The 23,246-nt window shown below is 44.9% G+C and overlaps 1 protein-coding gene across 1 annotated transcript; it reads left to right on the forward strand.

The window, feature by feature from the left end:
• The first annotated feature begins 4,184 nt into the window (after positions 1-4,184).
• On the forward strand, positions 4,185-21,383 carry IFT22 (intraflagellar transport 22). Its single transcript, XM_083172205.1, has 5 exons — positions 4,185-4,259; positions 10,600-10,682; positions 15,625-15,711; positions 17,378-17,580; positions 20,181-21,383. The coding sequence occupies exons 1-5, from the start codon at positions 4,221-4,223 to the stop codon at positions 20,327-20,329; spliced, it is 561 nt and encodes a 186-aa protein (XP_083028331.1). The 5' UTR covers positions 4,185-4,220; the 3' UTR covers positions 20,330-21,383.
• Positions 21,384-23,246: the final 1,863 nt, after the last annotated feature.

Below are 23,246 nucleotides of genomic sequence, written 5' to 3' on the forward strand. Positions count from 1 at the left end.
TGATGCGGGAGCACGCATTAGCGCTCACCGCTCATCGCCGGGTTATACACACTGGGCGGTTTTGAGCTGAAAGCAACTCAAAACACCAAAATCACCCAGTGTGTATGGGCCCTTACTATTGCATTGACCCGACTCCAACCAAAAGTCACACTGATTGCTTGTCCTGTAGTTATACTGTGTTCTATGCTAAATTTATCTTAAAATGATCATAAAATCATAGATATCAGACTTCAAGTTAGAAATCCATGTGGCATTCTGTGAGGTTCGACCACAAAATGGTATTTTAATGAAAAAGTGCTGGCTTTTCTCACGGACGTCTGGGATATCATTGAAACTGACAACATATCAGAGGGGGACAATAAAGATCAGAAACACTTGATGTGACTCAGGGCGGTAAATTTCTAACATTAATTGAAGTGGTAGGAATCTGCATTGGGTTTCTGGATTTTAAACTAGAGACACATTGGCAATTAACCCCCACAGTGAAAAGAGGTCAATGTGTACTGTACTGTTATCTATAACATTCCAATTTGCTATGTTGCTCTTCTATTACTATTCCTTCAGACAACTACTCGATGAATCCTTCCAGGGATTGGGGTAAATTTACTAAGATGCAGGGGTGCAAGTATGGCGGTAAGGGGTGGTACAGCGTACCGGTAAAAGATATATTGCCCAGTGGCGTAGCCACCGTGTGGCAGCCCCTGCCACTGCTTGGAGGAGCAAGCGCTGCGGGGGGCGCCGGGTTCGATGCAGTACAGGTGCTGTCAGTGTGAGAAGTGCAGAGGCGGCCGGCAGCAAGATCAGCAAGGTGCAGAGAGGGACCTTGTTGATCTTGCAGCCAGCCGCCTCTGCACTTCTCACACTGACAGGCAGCAGCGCCAGCAGCAGGAAGCAGGGGTGAAACCCTTCCCTCCCGGAGGACCTCACTGTCGCCTCGAGAAGACGCCGGACCCGTTAACAGGGATACGCGGCGCGCTGGACATGGAGTCGCAGGTCCAGGCTTGGAGCTACTTTCGCCGCAGGAGCCCTGTGACCAGGTGCCATGGCGGCTGTGTGCTGTGGCCGGGGGGGGGCGCCACAGATTGTTTGGCTTGGGGGCGCAAAATTTGAAGTTACGCCCCTGATATTGCCGGTACCCCGTACCAGCATAACTAAAACCTGCTGAAGTGTTTAATGCGCATGCGCGCATATGTAAGTGGCTTGGGCGTGGCCTCTGCCGCCCCACCACAGCTCATTGCCTTCGGAGGGGAGGGGAGTGCATCGCGTGTCTCTCCTTCTACTCCCTGTGTCACTGTGACTGGGCTGTCGCCTGTCAGCCAATCAGAGCTCGCGGGCTGGCAGCTAATCAGGAGCCAGCCCACGAGATAGGATTGGCTGAAGGCCAAATCACACAGTCAGAGTCAGCGAAGCCGGGGCAGGAGAGACGCGAGATGCGCTCCCCTCCCCAGGGAACTAGAAGAAGGCAGCGGCCGCGGGGGACTGGAGGGGGGGGAGAGGACCAGGCACAGTGAGTTGTGCTGCTGCTTACTTCTGGAACTGTGGGGGCATTTATGTGTGGCACTGGGGCATATGTGTGGCACAGTGGGGGGTTTTCGGTGTTTCAGGTGGCTCCTTGTAATTCTGAATTACTTGGTGAGTCCTAAGGGTCCAGTAATTGAGGAGAGTCTGTGAAAAGAAACCTTTATGTGAATGAGAAAAGCTAGGTGACAGGGCTTAAACTGGTCATGCAGAGGTGGGGGAACTCCTTTTTCTATGCCATCTAATTACTCCCTCTCCCCTCCCCCCATTTGGCAGACAGTGCCAGTGGTAGGGTTTTTGGCATCCCCATGCAAACTACAATGCTATTCTGTGAGAATTACTGTGCAGGGCCAATGTGGGGGTTAAAATGTTCCATCTCACCATTAGAGGTGGTGGAACTCAGTTCCACGCCGTTCCCCCTCACTTTAACCCCTGCTAGGTGAGTTCATACCGACTACACTGCCGGGCTATAGAACACGATGGTTTAAAGTTGGGACTAATCATCTGATTTCCTTTCACTTTCCACCGTTGAAGCAACAGAGACAACACATAGATACCGGATATCCAATGAATATCTGGGAGTGGACAGCGCCTGGGATTTTCACTATTTGTTTGATTTTCATGTGTCTACTTTTTCATTTTGACCAGGTCGACCTATTGCATGTCGGCCTATTGACTGTCTATCTAGTCATGTCATGTCCAACTGACACCCCTTCAATACTCTACATACAAGCACCATCGTGGCGTTATATATTTACAAGCACCATTGTGGCTTTATGAATTCACAAGCACCATTAAGAGGTATTTTGAGTGGACATAGGCTGCATACAAAGCATTACTTCTGAACTTAAGTAATGCCAAGCCACCATAGGTGCCGATTCTGTGGGTGCTTGAGGGCCCGAGCACCCACGGAAATTGATGAGCACCCACCCGCTCAGCAGCGGCCCACTCACCCATGTCCCACTGCACTCCCCCTCCCTCGTCGCTGGCACAGGTACTGTGGGGGCATTTATGTATTTGGCACTGTTGCAATAATATGAATATTGGAGACAACTGTGCTGCGTAATAGAAATCAGTATTATTTTGTGACCACGCCCCATTCCCATGAAGCCACTCCCCTATATTTTTGGCTTGAGCACCCACCAGCAAAAACATAAATCGGCACCTATGCAAGCCACCATATGATGTGACATACTCTTGCGTAGAAGGACTATGGACCTGATTCAGATCTGACTGCGAGTAGATAGACACCGCCAAAACAAAAAGAAAACCTGTCCTATGCAAATCTGCAAGTGAATTGTGCACATATCTCTGTTCACTATCCTGTCGCATATCCATATACAATTCAGGAACCAAGAAATAATTTTCCCAGTTTGTGCAACTGTGCGTCACTCTGACCCTTCCACAACTCTGCGACAGAATCAGGCTGATCGAGGCCGGTGCTGTCGTCACTCACCCTTCCTTAAAATTCCCAGGCACGTCTGCATTTTTTCTGCTACAACCAGAAAATGTTCAGTTACTTACCTCCCACAAATGCTGACTACCTTTCAGTCAAATCGCGAGGGGATAGCAGTCTCATCAATATGCTATTTCTATCGGTGTTTTGGGATTGGCATGCACGCAAAGATCCATACACTTGCGCAGTCATTCGATAATTCGAACAGATTGCAAAATCGTGCAACAGCGATCAACCCTGAATCAGGCCCCCCTGAGTAATCTGCTCCTATACAAAATCACATCTGTTTGGAAGTAAGCACTATTTTGTGTTTGTGCGGTAGCGGGTCTAAGGTTATGTATCTTGGACTTTATAGTGGAGAAAGGGGCGAAAGAATTTGCCCACAGCAACCAATCAGCTTCTAGTCATGATTTTATAGATTGGACTTGATAAATGCTATTTCGAAGCTGATTTACTGCTACGGGCAATTTCATCTTGGTTCACTTCATGGTTCACCGCTTGATACATCAACCAATGACATTAAAAATTGCGTTCTGTCACTGATCTCTTCAGCTATACTATAAAGACCACACTGTACTGAGTTCTGCAACTCTGAAAATACAATTGATCATATTATGCTTACCTCCCAACATGACCCTCTCCAGGAGGGACAGAATGCTGTTTCTGGACTTTCCTCTTAATTTATGGATTACCATCACCTGTGCTGAAGCACCTTTCTTATCAATTACCCTGTTTAAAACAGGTGATGGCAATCATAAATTAAGATGGAAGTCCAGAAACAGAGCATTCTGTCCCTCCTGGAGAGAGTCATGTTGGGAGATATATGATCATATTGCCATTGAGCTCTATTATGGTGGTAAATGGGCCACTGTAGGCGCGGTAAATTCGCTAATTTTGGACAGCACACAGCGGCCGGCGTGTGATGTGAGTTGTGTCGAATGTGCGAGCGCGAAACTTTACAGCATAGGAGAGATTTACCCAGTAATGTAACCATGGAAACGGCTGCAACCAATGAGCACCAGAGCGGTTGTTATGGCAACAGTGAGGACGCGGCGAGGAGTAGGCCGCAGTGAGTTTATTTACAAATTGCAGACCGATGATCAGAGCAGGAGACCCGGGGAGAAGACGCGTGTTGCCTGATATTATTAGCCCCGTGTAAAGCTATTAGGGACAGCACCGTCTCTCCCTGGCTCCTCTCCCCCGCTCTCTGCGTCCTACAGTCCTACTCCTTACGTTTAGAGTGAAGATGCTGAAGGCAAAAGTCCTGGTTGTGGGTCCTAGTGAGGTATGTGCACAATCATTATTTACTGATGGCTGCGTTACCAGTTCCATGCAGTCTGTGGAGTATAGATGTCTCTTTATGGTTACTGTTACCTTGTTTTAGTTGGAGGGTGATGCAATGTTATTGTGATAATAGGAGTTTGTAGACTGTTTTATAGTGGGTTTATCTCTCTCTCTTTTTTTTTTTTATATAATTTTAATTTGTCGTAAAGTTCCAATTTCCCTTGTAATGTAGAAGCTTAGTAATGCGGCCAGTGCATCAGAGGTCTCACCAGGCACACTGGGGATTCGAGAAGGGAAAGGGGCTCTGTCTATTTTCAGAATCAACTTTATTTGGCCAGGTATACTTGCATATACTAGGAAATTGTATTTGGTTTGCTGTGCAACAGCAATGGTGGGAACAAGTAAACAGTATACAATATAAACAGGTGGGGGAACACGTACAATTTTTTCAATCCTGGCTCCGCAATTTCTGATGGAAGCCCTGTATATACTGTAGGTATGACATGCCAAGGCAGGCAATAATCTACCTCCTCTGCACTGAAGACCCCCTAGAAGCAACATGATATACTGCTATGGCACTCCACCTTCAGGTAGTAGGCTCATTACACTTCATTTAGAGCAGTGGTTCTCAACCTCGGTCCTCAAGGACCCCCAACAGTGCACATTTTCCAGGTCTTCACACAGAATCACAGGTTAACTAATTTGCTCCACCTGTGACCTTTTAAAATGTGTCAGTAAATAATGAGTGCACCTGTGCAACAGTCAGGAGACCTGGATCGTTCACTGTTGGGGGTCCTCGAGGACCGTGGTTGAGAACCACTGATTTAGAGTGCAACAGCACTATAATGTATAACATGTTATCTGTTCTATAGCAATATGTATTTAGAAAAATATCCACACAATATTATTTATTATGTTATTGCAAATGCTGACAATGCATTAAATAAAACAGCATTTATGTAGGGTGCAGCTACACAAAAACAGTTTAGGAACCGCATTGACATTTTTTTTTTTTGTAAAGTCCTGAACTCACATTATATAAACTAACACCCCTTAACAGTACCTCTTATGGGATCGCATTCTAGCCAAATGTACTGTATAAAGGGGATGCAGTTAAAATCCCGGCATTCAGAATCCCGGCATTCAGAATCCCGACGCCGAAATCCCGACACATTCTCCCTCCGTGGGTGTCCACGACACCCCTGGAGGGAGAATAAATTAGTGTGTCGAGCGTAGCGAGGCACCGGACCCGCTGCGTGGCGTGCGCAGCGAGCCCGCAAGGGGGGGGCAATCCACGTCCCCCCCCTTGTCGGGATTTTGTCTGTCGGGATTCTGAACGCCGGGATCCCGACCGCCGGGATTCAGTACTGAATCCATATAAAGCTCCCAACAGCTTATTTATTGTTTTTAATGTTTGGCTCCATTAGTGAACAGCCACCTTCAGAACTTTACAAAGGCAATGGGGTATATTCAATATGTGTCGAAACTGCTGTCTTGCTGAAAAGACTGCAATTTTCGACATTAATACATCGGAATGTATTCAATATTAGCTTGTTTTTTTCGGCATGTCAAAATGTTTCAACATGCCGAAAAGCAGGTGGATTGACGGAAGAGCCGTTAATTCACCTGCTTTTGACGGAAACACAGCCAAAACTGCTGTGTTTCATTCTCAATCCGGCATAACAAGATGCCGGATTGAGGCAGGGAGGACGGCTCCATCCAGGCTCCACCACCGTCTCCCGCCGTCTCTCGCTACCGCACTCACCCGGTCCATGCGCCGGCCGGGTGAGTGTCAATCATCGGCCAAATCCAACATCAGGATTTGGCCGATGAATTGAATAATGGATGCCGGATCCAGCATCAATTGAATATTGCCAAAAATCTCCCAAGCATTCCTAATAGCCCCCATGCACCTCCCAGGCCACTTATGATAACAACACACTGCACATGTATGTGCTTGTGGCTCCTGCACAGCTTAAAAAAAAAGACATTTAAAGTGATAGTTATAGCCATCACTTTACTGCCATCCACTTTACTAAGACAGGGTCATTAGGAAGTCTCTTTACACAGAAAAAGGTTTTTTATGCTAAATAGCCCCCAAAACAGGACTGTGGAGAAACCACCCCCCTTTTCTGCCAGACTAGATGCTACTCAAGGACAGGCTCAAATCTTCTCTTGGAGCAGGACAAAAGGGGAGGTGCCCCACAGTCACATCTCACGTCCGCTATGGCTACTAAAGAACAACCTAGCTGCACCTCGTCTGTAGTAAGACCAGGTTAGTGGAACAAGTACATACATACACACACATGACATAATAGAATGCAATGGAAAAAACAAAAAGTGAACTGGAAGAATAAATAACTTAATACTGTACATGGTGGGTGAGGGGGAAGTTGGATCTACAGAACAAAAACAGAGGTTTGGCTCTTCCGTAACCAGGACATTTATTAAAACCTAAAATTAGCTTCAATTATCTAAAATCTGCTAGCACAACACCTTGGACCCAACACGCTGTTCTTTTTTTTTTTTTTTAAAGCCCCTTCTGGTTAAGTCCTGGAGGGAACAAAAATGTCCAGTGAGGGTGGTGGGGTTAGTGGGGCCATGATGATGAGATTCATAAAATCCCTAGGACACCTACTTTGCTCAAGAAGGTGGCAGCCTGCTGGGCCTGGCTATGTTTTTGGGACTCCAGGTAAGCACCTTCAGATTTGTGACTCTGCCAGTCATCCCCAGAGAGTTGCCAAGCATGCTGTGGACCTGTCCATAAAATAACAACAATGGCTTCAGCTATATGTGTCTTCTACCTTATGGGGCATACAGACAGGGCGATTTAAGTCCTATTTTCTCTATGCAATCTGACCAGATTGCTAATTTATTTATTTATTTATTTATTTATTAACAGTTTCTTATATAGCGCAGCATATTCCGTTGCGCTTTACAATAGCAGACAGTGATACAACAAAACAGAGTATTTACAGACAGTCAAAATGTAGGAGGGCCCTGCTCGCAAGCTTACAATCTATAGGGAAATAGGCATTGATACATAAGGATAGATACTGTATTCTTTATTGCATCGATTCCACCAGAATGCAAGGTTCTATGACTGGTTCTGGAATTTGATAAGCTTGCCTGAAGAGATGAGTTTTTAGGGAACGCTTATAGGTTTGAAGACTGGAGGAGAGTCTTATTGTGCTTGGGAGGGCATTCCACAGAGTGGGTGCAGCCCGAAGAAAGTCCTACAGTCGGGAATGGGAGCAAGTAATGAGTGTGGATGAGAGACGCATATCTTGGGAGGAGCGTAGAGGTCATGTTGGATGATATTTTGAGATAAGAGAAGATATGTATGTTGGTGTAGTTTGGTTTATGGCTTTGTGTGTAAGTAAAATAATTTTGTATTGAATACGGTAGAATACAGGTAACCAATGAAGTGACTGACAGAGTAGCTTTGCAGACGATGAACGTCTGGCTAGGAAGATTAGCCTTGCAGCTGCATTCATAATGGACTGTAGTGGTGAGAGTCTGTATTGGGGAAGGCCAATAAGGAGACTATTGCAATAATCAATGCGTGAGATGATGAGAGCATGGATTAGAGTTTTTGCAGTGTCTTGTGTAAGGTAAGGGCGAATTTTAAATATGTTTTTTAGGTGCATGTGGCATGATTTTGAGACAGATTGAATGTGGGGTACAAAGGTAAGTTCTGAGTCAAGGATAACACCTAGGCAGCGAGCTTGAGAGGTAGGAGTGATTGTCATCTTCTCAACAGCGATAGAGATATCAGGTTGGTAACTACTATTTATTGGCGGAAATATAACTAATTCTGTTTTTGAGATATTAAGTTTGAGGTGGCGAGATGACATCCAGGATGAAACAGCAGAAAGGCATTCAGAGACACGGCTCAATACAGATGGGGACAGGTCCGGGGAGGATAGGTAGAGCTGAGTATCATCCGCATACAGATGATACTGAAATCCAAAGGAGCTGATTAGTTTGCCAAGAGATGAGGTATAGATTGAGAAAAGCAGGGGACCTAAAACTGAACCCTGAGGTACTCCAACTGAAAGAGGTAGCGAAGAGGAGGTAGAATCAGAGAAACGAACACTAAAGGAGCGGTTAGAGAGGTAGGATGAGAACCAAGAGAGGGCTGTGTCTTTAAGACCTATGGATTGTAGTGTTTGTATGAGAAGTGTGTGGTCAACAGTGTCAAAAGCAGCAGAGAGATCTAGAAGAATTAGTAGTGAGTAGTGGCCTTTAGACTTGGCAGTGACCAGATCATTCACAACTTTAGTCAGTGCTGTCTCTGTGGAGTGTTGGGCACGAAAGCCTGACTGATGCGGGTCCATTAAGTTGTGCGAGTTAAGAAAGTGTGTGAGGCGAGTATAAGCAAGTCTTTCAAGTAGTTTGGAGGTGCATGGAAGTTGAGAAATGGGACGGTAGTTTGAGAGAGAGCTTGGATCAGAATTCTGTTTTTTCAGAATCTGAGTAATAACTGCTTGTTTGAACAATGAAGGAAAGACACCAGTAGAGAAAGAGAGGTTACAGATTTTAGTTAAGATTAGAATGAGCACAGGAGACTTATTTGCGAGGGTATAGGGTCAAGAGGAGAGGTAGTAGAGTGGGAGGCAGAGAAAAGTGCAGATACTTCATCTTCATTTGTGGGATCAAATGAAGCAAATGCTTCAGAGGGCTCAGGTATGGAATTGAGCATATCACCAACTGAGTTGGAGCATACCAATTCATCTCTGATCTTGTCAATCTTATCCCTGAAGTAGGAAGCAAGATCTTGTGCATGGATAGTGGTTGGTGGCTTGGGTGAGGGAGGGTTGAGAAGGGATTTAAATGTATTAAAAATACGTTTTGGGTTAGAAGCTTGAGCAGAAATGAGAGTTTGGAAATATGTTTGTTTGGCAGTTTCCAGGGCATAACTATAGTACTGGTAGATATTCTTATATGTAAAGAAATCCATTGGACTGTGAGATTTACGCTCAGCTTTGCGTGAGATATTTTGTAGGTGTCTCATTAATTTAGAGTGCCACGGTTGGCGTCTAGGCCTACGTGAAGTGTGGTGGGTAACTGGAGCCACTTCATCCAGGGCTATTTTGAGGGTTAGGTTTAGGTGTGATACCGCCATCTCAGGAGTAGTGAATGCAGAAATAGGAGCAAGCTGTTGTTGCAGTGAGGAGGAGAGTACTTGAAAATTAATATCATTAATATTTCTGCGGGCTTGAGGTGGATTAAAGGATTTCTGTGTTTTTGAGTTAGAAGTACTAGAGGACAGCATGCAGGTGATAAGGTTGTGATCTGAGAGAGGGAAAGGAGAATTGGTGAATTCTGACACTGAGCACAGCTTAGTGAATATCAGATCAAGACAGTGGCCATCCCAATGAGTAGAGGAGTCAGTCCATTGGAAGAGGCCGACAGAGGAGGTTAGAGAGAGTAGTTTGGAGGCATGAGCAGCAGATTTTGGGCTATCAATAGCAATGTTGAAGTCACCCATGATGATGGTTGAGATGTCAGCGGAAAGGAAGTGAGGGAGCCAGGCAGAAAAATCTTCCAGAAATCGTGTTGGCTGCCCAGGTGGGCGATAGATAGCTGCAACACGCAGCGAGAAAGGAGTGTAAGTTCTGATGCAATGTACTTCAAATGATGTGGATGTGAGTGATGGAACCTGTGGTATAACTTTGTATGTGAAGGATTGGGATAGTAATATTCCAACCCCACCTACTCTGCTGTCACCAGGCCTGGGTGTGTGTGTGAAGTGGAGATCACCATGTGACAGGCTGTGTCTGATTGTGAGAGCCATGTTTCTGTTATAGCCAGCAGGTTGAAGTTGTTTGAAATGAAGAGGTCGTTGATGGATGTTAATTTGTTGCCAACAGAGCGTGCATTCCATAACGCACATTTTAGTGATTTGGGGGATGAAGGGAATTGCTCTTGCTTAGAAATGAAGCACAGATCGCTCCGTGTGTACACATTACGGCGATGTGTAGTCCTGTGTATTGCCATCGTCTGCAGAGCTAGACCATGCATGCACTGTAATCCTGCTTAGATCACAGTGTTTTCCCTATAAGCCTTGTCAAAACACTGCCTCACACAGATTGCTGAGCACACATCGCAGGTACATCGATGTGTGCTGAGCGATCTGTGCTTAAGCGGCTTGCTCAGCACGGGGCACCCGCCATCACGTGTGTACAGGGCTTTAGTCAGCTCTTTGTTTGTTTAATGATTAATAGGCTCCTAAAGTCTAATTGTAAAACTATGCAATGAAGAACTGGGGTATTATGCTGTCAAATACATTTTAACTTTGGCTTCCTGGGAACCATTCCTGTTTGTTTCTCTTTCAGTGTGGAAAGACTGCTTTGGCAAACTTTATAGCAGATGCTACAGAATATATTGGTGGAGAATACAGTCCAACACAAGGTGTAAGGTAATATACAACAGTCATTCATTAGTGGCACCTACATATTGCATCTTACTTAAGGCTCATACACACTTAACGATTTTCAGCTGAAAATCGGTCAAAACAGCAGTTTTGACTGATTTTCAGATGAAAATCGCCCAGTGTGTATGCCCCCCAGATTGCCGACTAGCGATGATGCGCGCTCCCGCATCATCGCTAGTTAAGTGGTTCATCTGCTGGTTTTACCAGCAGATGTGGCGATGATGGATGGTTTTTCATCCATCATCGCCATGTGTGTACGCTGCCCTGGGCTGAAAGATTAACCACTTTCAGCCCGGCGGCCCGCCCCGCTGCCTCCCCCCGCCCCCTCGCCAGTGTCATATATACTCACCCTGCTGATGGTCCTAATCCACACCGCGCCGCCCCGCTCATCATCTCCGGGCCGGCTGGCTGCTGCTGCTGCAAAGACCTGCAGCCCCTGCTCCCCCGCTGATCACCCGGCTCTCCCATCCCCAGAACACAAAGCGGTGCTGGCCCCGCCCCCCGCCCTGCTCAAAACGGAGCACACCGCTGGCCACCAATGTTAAGTCAGTAATATATACATTGCTGGCACAGGTCAGCAATGTATATATTACTGGCACCACTGTGCACCAATGATTATTAATTAGCCAGTAATATATACATTGCTGGCAAAGGTCAGCAATGTATATTACTGGCACCACTGGGCACCAATGATGATTAATTAGGCAGTAATATATACATTTCTGGCAACAGGCCAACAATGTATATATTATTGTCATCACTGCCCACCAATGTTACTCATATGCCAGTAATATATGCATTGCTGCCACGGGCCAGCAATGTATATATTTTTGGCATCACTGCCCACCAGGCAGTAGTACAATTATAGCTCCCCCCCCCCCCCCCCCGGGCATAAAAATTCTGCCACCCCTCGCCACTGCCGCCAAACAGCCCCCCCCCCTAGCCATCGCCACCAAACAGCCCCCCCCCCAAAATGCGCTGACAGCGCAGGTACACAGAACAGTACCTCTGCTGCTTTGATCCATCAGGGCCCGGGAGTGAGGACAGGGAAGCAGCGGCCAGTGTGTAAGGGCGAGTGGCGGCCAGTGTGTAAGGACGAGCCTCTGTGAACGCCGTGTCCCTGCGTCCCTTTGGCGCCTGCTCCCCCCCCCCCCGCCACTGCTAGGGCTGCTGAGCCCTAGTTACACCACTGCCACCTGGGGTTAAAGTGAGCCGGACTGGGGTGGAACTGCGTTCCGTCAGCTCACTTTGCCCTGTTGTCTGGCCCTGCCTACATCGCTAAAGGAGACAGCCGGGCAGAACGGTGGGAAAACCGGCTATCTCAGAGCAGGTCCATCCGTCTGTGGCGTGACTATTTCAAATGATGCCCCGGTTTGCGACTCATGAGCCAATCGGAGCTTGGGGCCCAGCAGCCAATCAAGAGCCACTGATGCCTGATTGGCTGCCGGGCCGCAAGTTCCGATTCACTAGCGAGTTGTGAGCTGAAGCATCATTGAATTGTTCAATTGTTCATTGAAATGAAATGTTTTCCGTGCACATGGGTGGGATTTTGCCCGGTCAGGGCGGCGCGGGGTGGAGTTTACTTGTGCTGGGCTCTGAATATACGCAGCCCAGCAATTAGTTCTGCATCAGGCACCAAGAACAGGAATAAAATGGCCCCTGCTCCCACCCTTGGAATTCAAACCCAGCCCATTATGTAAATAGCCTTATAATGAAAGATTTTCAGCAAAGTCTTTCGCCTCCTGATAATCTCTCGCTCTTTGGGGAAAATAGCTCAGTGTGTACAAACTACTTTGGTGATAGCTGTATCTATCACAGATTTTGGCAAAGTCTTTTGAAATGAAAATCTTCAAGTGTGTATGGGCCTTTACTTCAGGGTTGCCGACTTTGAAATGCTCGAGAAGCCCGGAGAGGAGACTTTCATTACCCGTTCGGGGGCGGGGCTTGACTGTGATGTCATTACGCCCCTCCCCCATTTCTGGCAATACCCGAAATCACTGATCTCCATGGAGGGGCGGGGCTAAATGACACAAGTGTGTCTTTTTAGCTCCGCCCCCTCCTCTGAGACCCGCGGATTGCGGCATTTAAATCAGTGGGGGTCCCCCTGATTCTGGGAGGGTTGCCCACCCTTCCGGGGGGCTGGGAGGGGGACCCGATTTTCGGGAGACTCCCGGTAATTCCGGGAGGGTCGGCAACCCTGACTTACTTATTCACATTAGTCCCTGCGCCAGTGGATTGCACAATCTACCACACACACACACACACACACACACACTAGAGTTATTATTTATTTAAAATACAAAAATGTTTTGAGACCATAGGAAGAGAGAAAAGAACTTGGATGAAATCCACGCAATCATGGTGGACACACATAAATGCTATACATATAGGGCCCTTGCTAGGATTGATCCCATGACCCTAGAAATGCTAACCATTATGCCATGTGTGTTATGTTCTCTTTGAATGGTTAGGCCTATATATGTTAAGAAGTGGATGATGATAACAGTATATCTCCTTATCAGACTCTCCATTGCCCTACAAAACTTTAAATGGGCTATCAAGACCCACTTTGTTAAACTCAGCCATCTCTCATCCTAACCTCCTGTTTATGTTCACTTCTACCCCTTCTTCATCACTCCTGTCTGCCTGCCCCTCCCTCTTTAGAATGTAAGCTCTCTCCGGAAACACTCTCCTCGTGTGCTTTAAAATATATACTGTATATTTCTGCCACCCTAATAATTCAGTGTACTGTCCCCTGATGCAACTGTCTTTATTTACCATGTACTTGGCCTAAATTGACTTGGACTGTAATTTGTAATTTCATTGTTTTATTCTTGATGTTCATGCATTTATTGTTAGGCGCTGCAGAACCCTTGTGGCACCATAGAAATAAATTATTATAATACTAATAAAGGACTTTCTCTGCCATTATATAATTAGCGTGCTTCTATCGTGACGACCAAGCATTGTTTGCTATCGTTACTACCCTTTATTTAATTAGCACTAACATATAATTCAGTTCTGAATAATCAGAATGCCTGCACATTAGCCCTAGTTCAGATAATGTATATAGAAACACATGGCATTTTAGTCATTATGCTACCAGTACATACCTCCCAACTTTCGCAGATTAGGAGGCGGGACGCTGCTGCTGCGCGCCGGAGGCGTGCCGAAATTTCCGGGGGCGTGACCTAATTTGGGGGCGTGGCCTATACTTGCGGCTCCCGCGAGGCCACGCCCCCATTTTGCAGCTATGGGGGCATGACCCAGAGGCTCTGTGAGCCTCTAGCCATGCCCCCAGCCCCCTGGCGCACAGCGTTTATTCCCCGCTGCTTAGCAGCTGACAGGGGGGACTCCCAACAGCCCCCCCACACCGCGGGACACTGCCGCCCGCGGGTGGGACAGCGGGACAGGCCCTGACAATCGGGACTGTCCCGATAAAATCGGGACTGTTGGGAGGTATGCCAGTATATAGTACATACTGTATATGAACTACAGGAGGAAACGCATACGAAAACAGGAAATGCATAAAAAGGACACAAAACATTGTTTCCAGGTTAGAATTGAGCCCAAGGCTCCTGTGCATATTACAAATGGGACAAAATACTTATTATGCAGAATGCTTAAGATTAGGGATGCTTTGCTTGAGTATAGACACTATTGGTCAAATTGTATGGTTCACTGACCCATTAACCATTTACTTTGCATGGTCGTCTGGGATTCATGATAATAGCATCTATTTTGGGTCATACATTTATATATTTCTAAACTGAGAGCCAACTCCACTGGAGGCACACCAGTTTAGAAATATAAGGGCAGATGTATGAAGCAGTGATAAGGTAGAAGTGAGCCAGAGGAGAAGTGGCCCATGGCAACCAATCAGCTGCTCTATATAATTTTATATTATGTAAATTATAAATGTTACTTCAGTGTTGATTGGCTGCCATGGGCCACTTCTCTGGCTCATTTCTCCTCCCTTATCACTGCTTTATACATCTACCCTGTAGAGATATTATTATGTAGCAGAACAACCAGAGCTGGTGGCTTACCATGTGTTTGCAATATACTGTACAGTATATGTACCTGAGACCTCTACATTGCTATTATCATATAGGATGTATGTCACATTTGCTGGCCCGTTATGGTGTGCTGTGGAAATCTTTGATTTGAGCAATTGCCATTCCGTGTATCCTATGTTGCATTTACTATACATCATGCGAAAGATAGAAAAGCAGAGTCAGAATATTCATCATTAGGTGGGAGCTCAAAAGTAACATTTCAGTCTGTTCAGCAAATAAATTGTAAATGCTCATTAAACTAGGCAGTCATTTGTCATATTTGAGTTTGCAACCAGTATTCCCTTTTAGGTTCTTGCTAATTACAGCAGAGCTCCTCATAGTGATTATAAAAGGAGGCGTGTCTGTGCATATGACATCACCCCCACAACCGAGCACCAAGAATTATTTATTATATCTCTCTTATTTTTGGAGTCCTCTGGATACTGGGCCTCAGGATAATACATCCCACATAAATATTATTTTATTATATTTCTTATAAAGATGGAGAATGAAAAAAAACAGTCAGAAATGTTTCTACAATATACTAAAATGAAAGAAATAGATGTTTGTTTCTATACTTTTTTTTTTCTTTCTTTTCATTGTTTGTTTTATATCTTGCATGTGTTTTACATTGTTTTATGCAGAAAACCGGTTAGATTTCTTTTATACTCTATAACAAAGGCACCATTCTAGTCATGAACAGATGTGCAGAGTGTACGAGGACTTATTGTAAACTTTCCCTGACTGTAGGATAATGGGCAGCTCCTCAGGAGAGTACATAATCATATTAAAGTGCAGATTTTCTTAATATTTTTTTATTTTTGTTATGGTTCTACTACATTATAATGAATCTATTTTTTTATTTGCAGAATATTAGAATTTGAGTGTCCAAATGTTAATGGAAACAAGGGACCCGGATGTGAAGTTGAACTATGGGACTGTGGAGGCGATCACAAGTAAATACCTGTACCTTGCTTTAGGACAATAACAAACTTAGATGCAACATCTGCATATGGTAGAATGGGTAGCGCCTATCATCATTGTAACATGTAGGGGGACATTTACTAAGATGTGTATTCGACTTCACATGTGATGTTGCTATGGGCAACCAATCAGATCCTGTCTACTATCTTCTAGAGGGTGCTAAATAAATAACAAGTCGATTCTGATTGGTTGCCCAACATCACATGTGAAGTAGAATACACATCTTAGTAAATTTCCCCCGTAGTCTCCTACACTGACACCCGGGAGACGTTTATTAACAATAAAGGCTGGTAATACGGCTGATGGGCTGAGCTTAACCCAGCTGCATTACCAGGTCCCACATTTTCTCCCACACCTTTCCTAGCTCTGGGCCTAGGAAAAGTAATTGTTGGGGGATCTAGTTATTAGCGGAGAACCTTTTTTTTTTTTTTTTAACTTAATAAAATTGTTTTGATTTTTATCAATTGAAAAAAGTTCAAAATGTTCCTGCTGTGGTATCTATTTGGTTTTGTACTATAATAATAACTGGGAACCCTGGGCCTGATGCAGAGATGTATGCTAATGCCACAGCAGCTGCAAATCTGCAAGCCATGGCTGTGTGAAAATATCTTTGGATTCAGTGGCAAACGCAGGTGGTAGGACAGCTTGCTTGACTGCAGATATCTCCAGTTCCCAGAAATAGATTTCTTAGATTTTAATGGAATTAAAAACTAGAGAATCCCACCTACCAAATGGTATTGGGGACTAGGGGATCAGATTTCAGGAGGCAGAGCAATCTGCCAACGAGTATATAAAACTACATACCAGGTGTGTGGAGCTGGAGCAGTAACCAGCTGCTGGAAGGCTGATATCTCTGGTTCTGGGAACAGTAGAGACAAGCTACTAGTGTCCTTCAAAGGGGGAGAGTCCCAGCTTTTGGAATTTATCCTCAGAAAAACTCTAAATCAGACAGAACCTGAAATATCTGACTGGGAAGAGCAATTAACAGGCTTGGATGGGGATCACTGCTTTGAAGTCCGATATCTCCGGTTCCCAAGGGCCGATTTTTAAAATTCTTATATCCATGGAAAGAGGGGACCCTCAGCTTTCAGCCTAAGGCCCTTAGACTCCTGGGGGGGTTTCTGGGTACTCAGAAACCCCCCCTGCGTGCGCTACTGGGATTTGTATTGCGATGCCCACTGGTGACTTCTCTGAATTGCTGAATTGAGTCCAAAGACACAACTATTGGGCCAACATTGGACATTGAATAAACACCCTGTGGCTGCTGGCAATAAGACAACAGAGCCATTTTAACTGCAATTAGAATTGCAGTAGCTAGCTGTGACACGCCTCCTTTTGAGTAGCCACTCCCCCACTACAACACACAAATGCTTCCTGACTGTAATAAATCCTCACTGCGAACAATGCTGCAAGACCATCGCGGCTCATTCGCTGTGCGGTTTATTCTCAGTGTCAAAACATCACTCCAACGCTTACAAAACCAACCTTGCATACGACTCTCTTATGTGGCCGCCTATAAGGAGATATTTTAAAGTGTATGTCCGCATCTTTTCTTTAGTGTTCTGCATTATTTTTGAGCACATTTCATATTTCACTTTTGTTTTATCGTTTATTTGGTCTCTTCTTTCGCTATTGCAGGTTTGAGAGTTCCTGGCCTGCCCTAATGAAAGATTCCCATGGAGTCATTATTGTGTTTAATGCAGACATTCCAAGTCACCTGAAAGAAATTGAAATGTGGCACATTAACTTTATCCAGCAACAGCGATTACAAGACAACCAGTGTCTTCTGATCGCACATGTCAAGCCAGGATCAGGCAATCAGGCAGAGAGGCCACATCTATGTAAGTATGTCAATAAAACCGGATACTTGGATGAAGGTGCAGTGTGTGGTAAGATAAAGATGGAGGATGTGGTTGAAAAAGGATGATAATCTAAAAATAGTAGTATGGGATACTTATCTCATATTACTTATGTACAGGGCTATTTTTCAGCAGGCTCCAGCAGGAACTGAGGCCCTTATTCTAGTTCACTCTTTCTGACAAAATATTTCTTAGATGGACAAAACCATGTGCACTGCAGGTGAGGCAGGTGTAAAACCCAACCCAAATCTAATTATCTCTGCACAAGTAACACCTGCCTCACCTGCAGTGCACATGGTTTTGTCCATCTAAGAAATATTTTGTCAGAAAGAGTGAACTAGAATAAGGGCCTCAGTTATTGCTGGAGCCTGCTGAAAAATAGCCCTGCTTATGTACCTCTGTGGCCTGGTAATAATTTTTATGTATCTGTATTTATCAAATTGGAAATGGTATCTGGCAACAAAGGTATATTCATATCTACAGTCTAAGGAGAAAGGGTTTCCCAACTACTCTAGTGGTCTTTAAACGGCAGTCTCTCTTGCTGATGAACCCGTATACAATGTATTTAAAGATCTGCGATGGGCATTGTTCTATTTGGGATAATACCCCTAGTTCACATGAATGGGATTCATTTATATTCAGGGAATTGCAACCAATTGGGCCGTTAAATCATACAAAATTGTCTGTCCATGACATGCCTTCGGGTCCGATGTGTGTTCCCATGCGCATCGGACCTGTGTTGGGTGGTCGGACCTCCTGGCTGTCCGACCACCCGACCTTGGACCTCCCTCAAGGTGGCGAGACGGGTGGGAAGCAGGAACACATGCGATCCATCACAGCAAATTGTGACGGATTGCATGCATCCCTGCCACCCAGGAAGGTCCCGGCCGCTCGCAGGGTATCAAGTGTCCGTACACTGCTGCTAGATATTGCAGCAGTGTATGGGCACCTGAACTCACTCTGCACATGTTACATCAGCCACACCTGCAGTGCATCTGAGAGTGAATTTGCCTTTGCGAGTGAACCAGAATAACCCCCAACGTCCTGACCTCAATCCCATTGAGCACCTTTGGGATGAACTGGGACAAGGCTTGTGAGCTAGGCCTTCTCATTCAACATCGGTGCCTGAACTCATAAATGCGCAACAGAATGAATGGACACAAAGAGTGGAAGCTGTTCTAGCTGCAAAAGGGGGACCAATTCAAATATATGTATTTGAATACAATGTCATTACAGTACCTTTTGGTTTGAATACTTTTGTCCTTTTAGTGTATATGTCTATAGAAAGAAAATTATCTGGTTTTAATACATTTTATATAACAATTATTATTGTTTTAAGTTTTTTAAATTATAATCATGAGAGATAAATATTGCTTGTTACTTTTTTTTTTTTAAATCTATAACCTACCATTTACATTTACTACTATAACAAAACCACTGTCGCCTATTTGCTCATTTTTAATTGTTTCATGTGATTTCAGTCTTTTAACACTAGGTGGTAGTATAATACCAGTGTTGTCAGTTCTGTGGCAGATAATTGGCTTTAATAGAGAAAGATTAACAACTACAATGTAAGAATGGGATAATGCAGACATATCCAAACATCCAGCTGTTGTGAAACTATAAGTCCCATCATGCCTTGCCACAGTTTCGGTATTAGGGAATGCTAAAACTATGGCAAGGCATGCTGGGATGTGTAGTTTCACAACAGCTGGAGGGCCACAGTTTGGACATGCCTCGGATAAGGTTATTAGGTTGACTCTATGGCCCATACCCATAAGATCATACAGTACATCCATAAAAATTTGTATTTGCCAAAAACGTTATAACTGAGACTTTCTGTAAGCGGATTCAAAGGGCCAAATGGATCAAGCTTCAAAAAGTGATGAAGTGGAGAGTGATCAGCAACCAGCCAATCAGCTGCTACCTGTCATTTTTCAAACACAGCCTGTAACATGGCAGTTAGGAGCTGATTGGCTCCATTTTATCACTTTTTGAAGCTTGATACATCTGGCTCAAAGAGAGAATTATGATTTACTTTTAATATGATTTATTACATTTAAAAACTCTGTAGGAGAGAATGGACATTTTATAAAGATAATATTAGAGGATGGGTGGGGTGTTTATCAAAGTATGTTTGTACTTGCTGGTACAGGATCTGAATGTTCGGAGAGGCAGTGTAGCGGCCAGCATGGGAGAGAACCTGGAGGCTGGAGCAACAGCTGAGCTGCAGGTCAGGGGTGTAGCTAATGGGGCATGAGGCTGAATATTAACTGCATGCTAAGGTTAAAGATGTATGAGTGGAAAGCAGTGGTAAATGAATTTAAAGGTGTGGGTAGGTCCATAGATCGGATATATTTGAGAGCAAGGCTTCAGAGGTTGGGAGTCTGAGCCTTGGGGATGATCAAGGACTGTGCTGCATAGAGGAAAGACATAGGTGGTATGGACCTTAAACCAGTACAGGTTTACCTATAGCTAGAGGAGAGTAGGGATCCTACATTGACAACCAAAATGAATGTGGATACAGTAGATACAGCATTTGTTATAAGTCCTATTTTCTCTCTCTTTGTTTTACATTACAGCTCCAGCACTATCTAAATTAGCACTGGTACATTCTAATCTAGAAGAGGAACCAGAGGATGTAAGAAAGGAATTTGTGAAATATCTACAAGGTGTCATCAGCTCATTATCGGAGAGCAGGGACCGGGAAGAGATGTCCATTATCACATAACAATACAGTGATGCCAGAGGCGGGGGTGGTATAGTTCAGACAGTGTCTCTGTAGATATTCAATAGGTCGGCACCAAAGGTTAGACATGAAAAAGGTTGGCACATGAAAAGGTCGACATGAGGTTTGTATGGGTTTTTCTGGTGTGTGGACATCTGAGCACGTGGACCCCCAATCGGTGTCCACGTGGATGGTAGAGCATGAAAAAGGGAAAAACCAATTGAAATTTTTACATGTGTCGACCTTTTGTCAGTGTCATCTTACCGAATTTTGACCTTTTTGATGTCATCGTATTTATTAACTGTCTACCTTAGGCATGTCCAATCTGCGGCCCTCCAGAAACTACACATCCCAGCATGCCTTGCCATAGTATTGCTATTAGGGAATGCTAAAACTATGGCAAGGCATGCTGGGATGTGTAGTTTTACAACAGCTGGAGGGCCACAGGTTGGACATGCCTGGTTTACCTAGACATTGTCTGTGAGCCATGGCGATCCCGCCTGAGGCGCATGTCTGTTAACAATGAATTTCCAGTGAAGCCCAAGCTTTGTTTAGTACATATTTACCGCAAAGGATTTGTCTTTTTATTAAAAGTCTATGTTTGTATAATAAACAATACTCCTGTAGTCTGCAATTAACGGTTTACACAATGGGACACTTCTAACATATTTGTGTGCCAAACATGATTAATCTAATATGGAACACTACTGGAAACAGTACTCATTCTGTGTGCACTGCAGGGTCCAGCTATGTACTTCTAAGGTACTGCTGTGTTCAGATGTTTGATTCAAGCAGTACAAAGGATGCAGCCTATTTATTGCTTACAGTGCTGACTTGTTTTTTTTCTATACAGATCCCTGAAATACCCAATGAATTAACCCTTTCAGTGCCAACATCTCTGCTGGAGATGTTGAGAGATGTGCAAAATATCTACTAAAAATTCCAGCGTCGCTCATATTTGTTATATAAATTTAAAATAAAAAATGTTGTGTAAAAAAAAAAAAAAGATTTATTTCCTATATAAGGTAAACACTGTAGGTCATTAAATGTCATCATGATGAATAAAAATGATTGGCAATTTTGTAGCCTTGATAATAAATGATGTCTCGCTGCATATCATGACTGTAAGACATTGTGGCAAGTGTAGATGGCCTAATTGTCCTTAAAATGGAGACATCTCTGCCATGGATTAAAAAACATTTTCTCTTTCAATGGTCCTGGTGACACAGCTTCACATTGGGATGTAGGAGGGTCCGCAGGAGCCAGGCACCTATCCTAAAGCTTTTGGAGGGTAGGCTCCTCCCCTACTGCATCCCAGATTCCTCAGTTCGTGTTAGGTGCCCACTGGAGTGGGTGCTATTCTAAAGGGCTGCTGGAGCAGCCGAAGGAGTAGAGTTAGTTAGGGTTTTTATTATTTTATTAACTTCTACACTAGCTAGGTAGGCACAGTGTGAGGATTCTCATTAGTGAATCCTCACACTGCTAGCGCAGCAGGAGCTGACAGAGGCGCGTCCTGTCAGCTCACTGTGCACATGGGAGACGCTGTCTGGCCTCCCTGTGCAGCGCTTACAGCTTCTTTTAAGAAGCTGCCTGGGCTCCGGAGCGCTCTGAAACCGGCTTCACGCTAGGTGGGGATCATGGGGGACAGGCGCTCCGTGATGGCGGCGGCCATTTTCTGCGGAGCTTACACACTGAGCTCCTATACTGAGAGGACAGCAGTGTTGTTACAGGCATGTTCCGAGTGGTCCCCAGCTGAGGGGGAGATACTGGAACGAGGAGATCCTACAATGGGAGCGGCTGTCTGGGGGTAGTTGGCGCCAAAAGTCACAGACCCCGCAGCAGCAGGGACTTGGTCCCTTCCCTCACTCTGTTTTTGGCGCCATTCAGAACGCTTGCAGCGGAGCTGAGCTGGCTTACTGATCCTGACAGAGTGATTGGATTTCCTGGGCTTCGCTTTCCCCATTCTGAAGACTACAGAAAGCTAAGTGGCTGAGTACACTGTATATAATGTATGTACATTTAATGCTGTGACTGTGTTATTGAGAACATCATGTCTGAGCAACAGTCTGTGGTTTTGGGGGAGGGAGCCTTTAATGCAATGAGCGCTTGCAGTGGTTGTACACTGAAATTTGTCCCTAAGGGGGGCTTTTGTATTTTATGCGCTGCTGTGAAACCCATGGGGAGTGAACCCCAGAGGGTAGTGCATCGGACCTTGCGAGGGCTAAGCCCCTGAGACAGGTCGGAAAATGCTTTGGTGCATTACTGGACAGGCAGAGTGATGGCTGGTAATTTCCCTAGACCAGGGCCATTCTCTCAGCAGTCCGGCCAGCTCTTTGCCTCGGACCCAGACAGATCCTGACTTATACAAGTCATGCAGGATACTGCTATGGGAATCAGCAGGTTTAAATTACTTGTTTGACAAGCTTTATGGTTACTCTGGGGGGACCCCTAAAAGGTCTGATTCAGTGCCATTATTAGCTGCTGATGAGGAGGGAGAGTACACAGACATACCCTGGGTTCAGGGTGATGTTTCTGAAGAGTCCTCACCCTCAGGGGTGGAGGATTTGATTACTGCTGTAAACAGGCATTGAATTTGTCTGTGAAGTAAAAAACTCCTGCTAAGGTTGTTTTTAAGAGACAGCGTGAGGGAAATGATATCTCTCTGCAGACAAGGGTTTACAAGATTTATTGGAAAACCCCTGACAAAAGGCTTTAGATGCCAAAATAGATGGTTAAGCCTGTATCCCATGCCTGAGGATCATGCAGACCTCTGGGAGAAAGTTCCAGTGGTAGAGGCTTCTGTGGTATACTTGTAAAAAAACCAACTGTGCTACCAGTGCAAGCCTTCAAGCAAGCAAGTCCTCTGATTGGCTTCAGTCTGGGTCTCTAAGGCCAGGATTGGTGGGTCAGTGACCTGTGC

This window comes from Crinia signifera, chromosome 2 (assembly GCF_055691185.1).
Source record: "Crinia signifera chromosome 2, ASM5569118v1, whole genome shotgun sequence".
Taxonomy (NCBI): Eukaryota; Metazoa; Chordata; class Amphibia; order Anura; family Myobatrachidae; genus Crinia; species Crinia signifera.